Genomic DNA, 11,333 nt, shown 5'->3' with positions numbered 1-11,333 from the left:
CTCTCTCTCTCTCTCTCTCTCTCTCTCTTTCTCTCTCTCCTCCCTTTCCCTCTTCCCGTCCCTCTCCCCCTCCTCTTCATCTCTATCTCTGCCTCTATCTACCTCCCTCCCTATTTTCCTTGCAAGTGTGAAATGAGAATCTTTCTTCTACCATAATGGTGTTTCACACTAGGGCTGAAATTCCTCTAAATAATCATGAACTGAAACCAATAATGTGGAATTGGAAAAAGAATAAAGTTTTGCTCCTTTAATTTTTCTCAGATATTTCATCACAGCAGTGGAAAGAAGGCTAATATACATGCCAAACAAAAACTTGGTAGCTATACAATATTACAAAAATAATCAAGAAAGATCGCTTTTGATGTACTATGTTACTTCAAATCAATTATGTGATTGATCATGGGTGTTTGGTAAATAGTAATTTATTGTAGTAATTTCAATGTGATTCATGCTTTATATTTTATGTTTATTTATTTAAAAGTTAGCTAATATCAATAATCCTAAGTAATCATCTTGGGAAATTTTTCACCATGTCTTGAAAAAACGTTTTTTCAATAGCTCTTTGATCAGTTGCCAATTCCACGTGTTCCTTAAAACTTTGTGACTTTGATGATGAGATCTTCCTTCTTTGCTTGTCTTGAGTTTTCCCACCTAGAACATGTACAACAAAAGCCATAAAATGGAAAGAATATCTGATACAATATAGAGAGTTCTTCATAGAATCCTACAATTTCATGTATCACCTTTGTAACAATGACTACTTCAAGAGTATTTGAGAACATCTTGTAAAATAAATTCCCTGGTAAGTTTTGTGAATCAGGTTTGGTGCTTTCTTTGTTGGTTAATATGGTATTAGCCAATGAGCTTTGAAAGAAAGCATGTGAAGTACACAAAAATATTAAAATGGACTCCATTCATTTTTTTGTTCTGTTCTCTTTAATGACCTGTCCATTGACTTTACCATGAACACTTATATTTCTAGAGAAAACATCGGGCAGTGGTGGCACACACCTTTAATCGCAGCACTTGGGAGGCAGAGGCAGGTGTATTTCTGAGTTCGAAGCCAGCCTGGTCTACAGAGTGAGTTTGAGGACAGCCAGGTCTACCCTGTCTCAAAAAAATTTTTCTAGAGAAATCAAGATGATCATAATGTCACATAAAATAAAAGAGTGCTTCCCATCAATGCACAATCATCTATATCAGGTTCTTTAATCTTGTATGTTATCCCCCTGAATGATTCAGTCACCATTATTAAAACATGTAGAGACTGTCAGTTTCAGAGAGTTTATCAGCATTAAATATCCTGAAAAGTAACTGGGTATGAAGGAAGAAATGACATTTATATTTGTGCAATCTTGTCTGCTTGTGGTATAATATATATATGTGTGTGTGTGTGTGTGTGTGTGTGTGTGTGTGCCCATATATAGATATTTAGATACATAAATCCATACCAATATATTAATAAATATATTGAAAGACAGAGAGACAGAGGGACAGAGAGATGTCAGAGAAGAAAGAATACCAATAAGTGTGTCCTAGACAGGTTTTGCATAGGTAGACTTTTTGACAAAGAGAGTTTTCAGGGATATCTGAATCTACACTGTCTATATCCACATAATAAGTAGATTAACAAAATGTCCCCATTCAAAAATAGTGACCACAATTAAACTCAAATAAGAGCATCCCTATGAGTTACCTTACCCATTCAAAATAGTGACCATTATTAAATAAATCCAATTTATTTGGTCCTTCATTGCTACTTTGCTTCCCTACACAAAGTCCATTCACAAACAACTCCCCTAAAGAACTGTAAGAAGTTTTACTCACTCATATCTCACATCATGGATGGATTCAGGAAGAGGCTGATTCTTGGTTTCAGGAAGGAGAAACACAATAAACGCAGAGAGGATAGAGCAGCTTCCATAGATGATCCAGGGCAAGGAGGCAGAGTATGCTACTAGCATCATAAATAGTGGAGCCAGGAATAATCCAGTATTACTAATTACCCCAATGGTTCCTATAGCTGTTGACCTTGGAGAAAGAATACAATGCACAAAAAGAAATCTGGTAAAGATATACACTTGACACTTATGACTTAGGATTATACATTAAGTATGCGAGTCAGAAACCAGTACAATGAAACTTTAGGATCTTGGCAACTTGTCGTTATTTCTCAAATTTGTTTTATTTGTAATATTTCTTGGTCAGATCCATAATATGAAGAAACTTCTTTATCCAACACAATGAAAAAGAATAGTAATACTGTATGTTTCATCTCATGTGTGGATTATAGGTATAGTCTCTAAAACTTGGATTGATATGTTAAAGGAAAAAATGGGTTTTAAGAGCTTCAACAGTTTCAGTGTAAATGTGACATGAAAAGTAAAATGGTTTACTGAGTAATAGAAGATGAACAGCAGAAGTGTGGCCCAAGGACTGGCAGAGTTAGATCAAAAGAAAAAGCATCCCAGTGATAATATTACAATGGAACCAATTACATTGTATGCAAATTCAAAGATCTATATTCATATCTCGCTAACCTCAAAAAATTAGGGTATGAGAACATTCAGTTGGAAAGTATAATAAATAAATTCAAAATATAAGATGATCAGGAAGAATAATAAAATAAATATGATTTAAAAATATAATCCACCTGTTTGAAATGACTTTAGACAAATGTACCAAAAATAAAGAAAGTCAGAGCATGATATCTGCTATGGAACACAGCTTTTCAGTGGCTCCAAATATTTACATGAAATTCTAAATGGCAGCCCAAACACAAATGATATTTAAGTATGTTAAATCTACAAATATTATCAGTATGGCTAATTGGTTAGAAAACTACCCACTCTTTATTTTTTTCCTTAAGTTATATAGAATGAACTGAAACGTCTCTTCTATTACAGGCTTGTAACTTGTACCTTAATGAGGTGGGAAGTAGCTCATTTGCATGTAGACGATTACTCGCAACACATAGATAAGAAACTGCTCCTCCCAATGTGGCCATACTAATACGCACAGTCTGCATTTCTGTAGAGGAAGGTCAAGGACAGTGGTTAGTTTAGCTTACCTGTTGCAGTTGTTAGTGCACAATTCCCAAACATAAATTGAATAGTGACTAAGTGAAAATGAGGGAAAAATGATACTAGTGCTTATGCTCATGGGCTATATCCATCATCACAGAACTAAAAAAAATAATAATAGTGCATTACAACACTACATTTTGGCAAAGCTTTTTGACTTCAAGGGCTCCCCAACCCACTACATATATTCATGTAATTAGTGAAATTGATCATGAGAATTGTAATGTTCAAAACATTTGTTCTTCTGTGCAAATCTTCTATATTTCAACAGGAATAAAAATTATTTTCTTGATAAACAATTCAAACTGGTATAACTTTATAATGATATATACAGTTGGTCAGATATTTTAGTGGACTCTGGAGGCAGACTCATAAGACTTAAACCATACTTGATAAGAAAAAAAATGTAATGACCAAAAATGAATAATTTCTAGTGAAAATAATTACCTTTAACTGTAATAAACATTCATTACTGAATTTTGACTCCTTTTCTATTCAGTATCTAATGGAGCACATGCCCTAAATAACCAGCACGATCACCAGAAATTGTTTGATTAATGCTTGTATATATTGTAGGTAGGGAATAATAAATCTGAGGAAATGGAAAAACACAAAGTTTTTGCTTATCCTGTACTTTTTTCTCACCTTCAGGTACAAATATGGCAGTGAGAATACAGATTCCCCTCAAGGACAGAATAACCTGTTGGCCTATTCTACGACCCATGTTATTAAGTACAAAATGTCCAATAACACTGGCTGGTATGGCCACTGCACCAAAGAGAAACTGCAATAGGACAATATTAGGACTCAGGTGTTGGAGATGAAATCCCAGGCCGGATCCTGATAATGTTGCTAGAAATCTGCAGTGAAAAAAAGGAAGAAAATTATATCACAAAGTGTAGAATTAATGTTGAACAGCTATTAATATTATTAGACAAGATATCATTTTAGTGGTTTCACTATGAAAGCATCTAGTCATTTTGGAATTATTTACTTTTAAGGGATAATTTTATACCTACTATAAAGTGATTGTGTGAAGAGAGAACACATACCACTCTTGAAGTTTGGTTTGAGTTAATGGGTATGGAGTGTATATGGTCGGTCCTATCAGCACTTAGGATTTTTTTCCATAAGTTGACCTGTGGGACAGTTACATCTTTATGGCTATAGAGGTTCATGACTCAAGTTTATTTACTTAGTATATTAGAGTTTTCATCATTTTGAAATGGAATTGGACAAATGAACAGTAATACATTTCAAGTTTACACCATGATAAGCATTCTCTGCATTAGTCTCTGGTTGACAGCCTGGCAGAGAGTTCAGATGTACATATTAATCATCATACAACAAGTTCTGTATTGCTAAACTCAAAACCCTTCACTACTTGTAGCTACAGACATTGTTATATTATGCCTCAAATCTGTCAGTAAGAAAATGTAACTCTGTACTATTTCTATAGGCACACTGAAAGCCTACCTCACAAAGGACAGGAGACATATCCGCTTACGTAGGATGGGTGTGTAGAACAAGTCTTTTGGAGAAGGTTTTGTCTTTGCTGCCTCAAGTTCCTTCTTCATACTTGTTCTCACAACCTTTGAAAAGAAACTCAACATTATGTTTAGTTGTCACAAAATGATGAGAACTCTGGGGCATTCTGGACACATGTAGAAGACCAAATCAATAATCATTTTTTAACCAAAAATTTGAATAGTAAAGACACATTTAGAATCAAAAATTAGAATGAAATGAAATCCCAAGACACAAAGGATGCTCAAGGATTTCCACAGTAATGGCATATTAAACAAAGGATTAGGTGACTGTAGTACATTGAAAGAGTTCTCAGAGCTGGAGGTAAGGATTAGGAAGAAAAACAACTGAGGAGTTATTTAACTCAGGATCTGAATTTTCACATAGACCATTGAGGTTAAATGCTAATGTAAATGAGCTTTGCCTTTGACTGGTTCATAATGACTGAAAATGCCTCTGAAAAAATAATTCTTGGCAGACATTCTTTATTTTAATTTATAACTCATGCTTCTTAAACAAAACATGACACAGTGTCTTCATGATGCCTATAATTTAGTTGAGAATGAAATTAAGATTTACATCTCCTAGGTTCACTTCAGAATGCTGGTTATCGCCCTCTGAAATATTACCAGGAGGTAGGTTCTTCATGTCAAATAGGTCAGTTGTGGTCTGAAACTCAATGAAAGTCAAGTCTTCCATGCTGTGAGAATCCGATGACACAAACACCAAACTCCCCAAGTGCTGGCATATTCTGTCTACTATGATTGAATGAACCTTGAATTTGTGACCCAAACTGACAGTTTTACCTTTTACCAGTAATTTTTGTTGTGGTATTGTGAAAGCAATGAAAAAGAATAGTAAGTACCAGATACATGAAGTTTTTGTACTGACAAAGTGGGATTTTAAGTCAATCTCATTAAAGTGTCAGTATTTAATTCTGTGTGGTATAGTAATATAATATAGTGATATAGTCTTTGTATTACAGAGAATAGAGAACTTTTGGACTGGACAGCCACAGAGAAAGTAGAGATGGAAGGGGAGAACAAACAACCAGACAGGTTAACAGAAAAAAATGAGATGCAGAATAGATATCTTTTGGGAAAATCCCTGTAATGTTATCTATTACTGATGTCTCTTAACCTGGTTCCTAAATCTCCTGATGAATTTGTTTCTTCCATTTGTAATGAATGTTATATTGAATGGGAAAAATCTAAAGGTAGAAAGCAACTATGTGTATTAATCCTGGACAGTGTTAGGTATATGTTCCTCATAATATACGCTCTTCTACCTTTTCCCTGACATGATAAGTTTGATTCCATTGGTCTTGTCCAGTAAATTTATGGCCATTGTGCTTCAAAGACACACCAGAACAGAGTCCAACACATTCATAGATACTATTTCTTCTAATGGTTCCCAAGAAGTCAGAGCCATATGAATCATTCTAATTCCTCTGAGTTTTGATACTGCCTTCTATTTTGTATACTTTAATTTGACAATCTGGATGATTCCTGCTGAAAAACTGTGGCCATGGGTAGTGAACACACCTGCCCTTCTGACATCTTGTTTTTCTGCATTAAGCTCCCATGTGCTCATCAACAGTGGCAACAGGGTCTTCCTTTTCTATGATTCCTAAAGACAAAGAATTTAAAAGTTTGCCTATATAATGACCTGTGCTGATTGTATGTTGATGTCATTTATGAGTTGAATATTACTGTTATGACAGTATGATATAATGTATTGAATATGTTACATTATTGTTTTAGCATTTGTAATTCAACATCATGCTGTCCTAGAAACAAAAACAGTTATCTGTATAGCATTCCATATCTTGTACATAAAGTAAAAAATTGTACACAAGTAATCAATGTGATTATTATACTGTTTAGGGATTTTTTTCCTTTGGAGATAATTCTGGTCACTTTAATGTTGCATTGTAGAAACTTTCTGAATATGTAGCCTATGTGTACCTTTCATTTTAAACCTTCAGCAAATTCTTAGAATATTTTCCTTAAAAAATTTCAGTCTCTTTAAACTATCCAATCTCTCTAAAGATGCAAAATTATCTTTAAAAGTTTTTTCTTTCAGCTATCAGTTCCCATAAGAATTAAAATACTTTATAACACTGACAGGGAAGAAAGAAGCACAGTCTGAATGAAGCAAACCCAAATCCAACAACAGCTTAATGTCCAACTATCTTTGATTCACTCATGATCATCTGGGCTCCTTTAGGAAACTTGAGTCACCTTTCCTGATCTGCCCTATAAAGCACACACAGAGTTTGTCTTCTAGACTTGAGCTGGGTCCACTATAGGGCTGCTGCTGTTTTATTAGTCATCCCATGGTACTGACATCCAGAATCCTGGGGTCTTCTCTATCAGTTGGGCCACACATTTAGCAATAGCCTCTGACAGTGCTAAGCCTTAAGTTGTCTACATGACTGCCTCAGTCCTGGGCCTTTAATTGTCACTGAGGTTGTACCTTCACCAATAGCCTCCCTTACCCTTACATGGTACCAATCTTCAGCCACTTTCCATGACTTCCTTCATGTCTTCAAAACCAGAACTACCTGGGTGATTCATACACTACAATCTCAGTGGTCAGAATCAGGTACAATCTTTGTCATTTCTGGACCACAGCTTCTGTGTGCTGAGCATCAGAAAACAAATACCAGATTTTTTCACTTTCATGATGCTGGTCTCTTCTTAATCAGTGCTAAATTTTTCAGCACCAGATTACTAGAACCACAGATCATTCACAAAAAAAGACTGGGAAAGACTTAACTTCTTTCTGAAATCTCACAAGTTAGACTTGATTCTTAGGTACTTCTCTCAACATTTTTTTCTTCTATACTTTTATAATACAGTCCACTGTCAAAACTGAATGGATTTTCTAGACAAAATTTCAAAAGTCCTTCAATAATTTTCCCCCAGACAGGCTCAGGTTTATCACGCACATCAGTTTGTCTTAATTAGAGCTTCTATTGTTGCAACAAAACACTGAGAAAAAATCAAATTGAGGAGGAAATTACTTATCAAGCATAAACTCCCACATTGCTGTTCATCACCCAGAGCAACCAGGTCAGGAAACCAAACAGAGCAGGAACCTGGAGGCAGACACTGATGCAGAGTCCATGGAGGAGTGCTCCATACTGGCTTGCTTCCCATGGCTTGTTCATCTTGCTTTTTTATATAAATCAGGACCATCAGTACAGGAACAGAAATACCCACTATGGTTTGAACCCTTGTCCAATCAATAACTAATTTAAAAAATGCTTACAGCTAGATCTGATGGAAGCATTTTTTTCTAGTAAGCTTCCCTCCTTTCAGATACTTCTTGTTTGTGTGTCATGGTGCCATAAGACTATCCAGCACAAGTTTCACATTTTTAGTTTTAGTGTATAATAGAACCTAAGTTTTCATGGCTTAGGGAGCCTATCTCTCAAGCTATATTGTCTAGACATCAAATAACTTTTATTTTGAGAGATCTATACTTCATGAATGCAATGTTTTGCAATAGATACCCCAAGTTTTATGCATCTACAATATCCTTGCATTTCCTTTTGACAGGAGGAATTCTGGATTAATATTTCTGAGGTTAGTAGTTGGCCCCATCCCTCCATTAAGTGCCATGCCTGTTCACTTTATATAGTCTCTACAGGTTCTATCTGCCCTTTGTTGGGTATTTCAGTTAATGTCCTCCCTGTTGGGACCTGGAAACCACTTGCATCTCTGGCTTCTGGGACTTTTGGGTGACAACCCCCAATTCTTCCTCCCGAACTGCTGCATACCTACTTTCAAAAATCCTGACCCTCAGTATTTCTCTGCCATCTCCTCCCATATCTAAAAAGGCTGGCCCCTTCTTAATGCTCCTTCCTTTCTCCCGCCCAAGTCCCTCTCTCACTCTGATTCCTGGAGATTATTTTCTTTCCCATTCTGAGAATGACTGTAGCATCCACACTTTGCTGTGATCTTCTTTCCTCTTGGGTTTCACATAATCTGTTTTTTGTATCATGGGAATTCTGAGCTTCTTTTTGGCTAACATGCACTTATCAGTATATGCCATCTGTCTTCCCAGGAAATATGCAGCAGCCAGGCAACAGTCCTACCAGAAGACCTGCAGCAACCCAGAGACACAGGAGGGAGGCTCCAGAGAGAGGTACCCATGCCAGATAACACCAGATATAAGAAGATGGTAAGAGGAAAGCATAAGATCATAAACAACAGAAGCCAATATAATTTGGCAACTCAGTTCACCTACCACTGCATGCCCTGGAAACGTCAACACATCTAAAAATGAAGAAGCTGACCTAAAATCCTATCTCATGAAGATAATAGAGTTCTTCAAGGAGGATATAAATAGCTCAATGAATGAAATACAATAAAACACAGGAAAAAAGGTAGACGCCCTTACAGAAGAAACAAGTGTATCCCTTAAAGAAGTACAGTAAAACACTCAAACAGGTGACGGAGCTAAACAAAGCAGTACAAGACCTAAAAGTCAAAGTAGAAACAGTAAAGAAAACACATATGGAGGCAACTCTTAAAACAGAAAACCTAGGAAAGAGGTCAAAAACTGACACAAAAGATGTATCACTGACAGAATACAAGAGATGCAAGATAGAATCTCAGGTGTAGGAGATATGTTGGAAGATATTGACACAACAGTCAAAGAAAATGTAAAACATAAAAAAAAACTCCTAACTCAAACATTCAGGAAATCCAGGGCACAATGTAAACATCAAAAGTAAGAATAATAGTAATAGAACAGAGTAAATATTTCCAGTTCAAAGATCCTGAAAACGTCTTCAACAAAATCATTAGAAAACTTTCCCAACCTACATAAACAGATGGCCATGAATGTACAAATAAGTTGTGGAAAAGAAATCCTGTTATCACATAATAACTAAAACATTAAATACACAGAACAAAGGAAGAGTATTAAAAGCTATAAGGGAAAAAAAGCCAAGAAACATATAAATGTAGACCTATCAGAATTAAACCAGATTCTCAAAGAGACACAAAAAGATAGAAAAGCCTGGACAGATATCATGCAAACCCTAAGAGAACACACATTCTATCAAAGGCTATTACACCCAGCAAACCACTCAATCAACACAGATGGAAAAATCAAATATTCCAGGACAAAACAAAATTTAAACAGTATCTGTCTGCCAATCAGCCCTACAGTGTATTCTTCAAGGAAAACTCCAACACAAGAGGGTACCTTCACCAAAGAAAACACAAGATATTAATCATCTCACAACAAAGCGAAAAGGAAAATCACGTGCATATAATGCCACCTACAAGAACAAACAAAACAAGAACTAACAAAAATCTTTAATATCTCTTAATATAAACAGACTCAATTCTCCAATAAAAGACATAAGCCAACAGACTGGATACTCAAATGGGATTGAGCATTTTGCTGCATATAAGAAACCCACATCAAAAACAAAGATAGACACTACCTAAGAATAAAAGGCTACAAAAATGGCTGCCAAGCAAATGGTCCCAAGAAACAAGCTGGAGTTGTCATCCTAATAGCCAATAAAACAGATCTTCAACCAAAAGTTATCAAAATAGATAAGGATGGATACTTCATATTCATCAAAGGAAAGGATAATCATAGGATAATCTCAGTTCTGAACGTCTATGCCCCAAATGCATGAGCATCCACGTTCATAAAAGAAACTTACTAAAATTCAAAATACAAATTGAACCCTATACAATAATTCTGAGAGGCATAAATACCCCACTCTAACTAATAGACAAATCATGGAAACAGAAACTAAACAGAGACAATGTGAAACTGAAAGAAGTTAAGATAAGAATTAAGTGGATTAAACAAATCCATACTGAAAATTTTACCCTAAAACAAAAGAATATACCAGTTTTTTAAAAATACATCATGGTACCTCTACAAAGTAGACCTTATAATCAGTCACAAAACAAGCCTCAACAGATAAAAGAAGCTTGAATTAATGCTATGTAGCCTATTAGGTCACCATGGTCTAAGGCTAGACTTCAATAACAACAAAAACAACAGAATATCTACAGGCCCATGAAAACTGAATAACTCTCTAATCAATGGTAACTTTATCAGGGAAGAAATAAAGAAATTAAAGACTTCCTAGAATTCCATGAAAGAGATGACAAAGCATACCCTAACTCATGGGACACAATAAAAGCAGTGTTAAGAGGAAAACAAATAACAGCACTAAGGGACCTGGTGAATAAATTGGAGAGATCCTACACTAGCAATATAACAGAGATCTCTAGAACAAAAAGAAGCAAACACCCAAGAAAAGCAGACAGCAGGAAATGCTCAAACTCAGTGTCAAAATCATCCAAATATAAACAAAGAGAAGGATACAGAGAATCAACAAAACAAAAAGCTCTTTCTTTGAGAAAATCAACAAGATAGAAAAACGCCTAGCAAAACTACCTGAAGGACACAGAGGCAGTATCAAAATTAACAAAATCAGAAGTGAAAAGGTAGACATAACAATAGGAACTGAGGAAATTCAAAATAGCATATTCTACTACACATACCTAGCCTCAGAAAAACTGAAAAATCTAGATGAAATCGATGATTTTCTAGACAGATACCATATGCCATAGTTAATCTAAGAGCAGTTAAGCTTTCTAAACTAGTTTTTATCCCCTAAGGAAACAGATAAAGTCATTAAAATCCTCCCAACCAATAAAAAGCCAAGGCCAGTTG

The 11,333-nt window shown here is 35.5% G+C and overlaps 1 protein-coding gene across 1 annotated transcript in view; it reads right to left on the bottom strand.

Moving 5' to 3' along the window:
- Window positions 1–215: 215 nt before the first annotated feature.
- LOC114631297 (solute carrier family 22 member 27-like) overlaps window positions 216–11,333 on the bottom strand; it is a 41,295-nt gene continuing 30,177 nt past the window's right edge. Inside the window, exons 4-8 of the mRNA XM_028779592.1 lie at window positions 4,560–4,675; window positions 3,729–3,943; window positions 2,922–3,030; window positions 1,828–2,031; window positions 216–651 (exon numbers count right to left, since the gene is read on the bottom strand). Of these exons, the coding sequence (XP_028635425.1) occupies window positions 591–651; window positions 1,828–2,031; window positions 2,922–3,030; window positions 3,729–3,943; window positions 4,560–4,675 (705 nt within the window). The 3' untranslated portion in view covers window positions 216–590. The remainder of the gene's footprint in view (window positions 652–1,827; window positions 2,032–2,921; window positions 3,031–3,728; window positions 3,944–4,559; window positions 4,676–11,333) is intronic.

The sequence above is a fragment of the Grammomys surdaster genome, unplaced genomic scaffold (genome assembly GCF_004785775.1).
Source record: "Grammomys surdaster isolate TR1022 unplaced genomic scaffold, NIH_TR_1.0 356, whole genome shotgun sequence".
NCBI lineage: Eukaryota > Metazoa > Chordata > Mammalia > Rodentia > Muridae > Grammomys > Grammomys surdaster.
The sequence above is the reverse complement of the archived record's forward strand: the minus strand, read 5'-3'. Positions and strand labels throughout refer to the sequence as shown.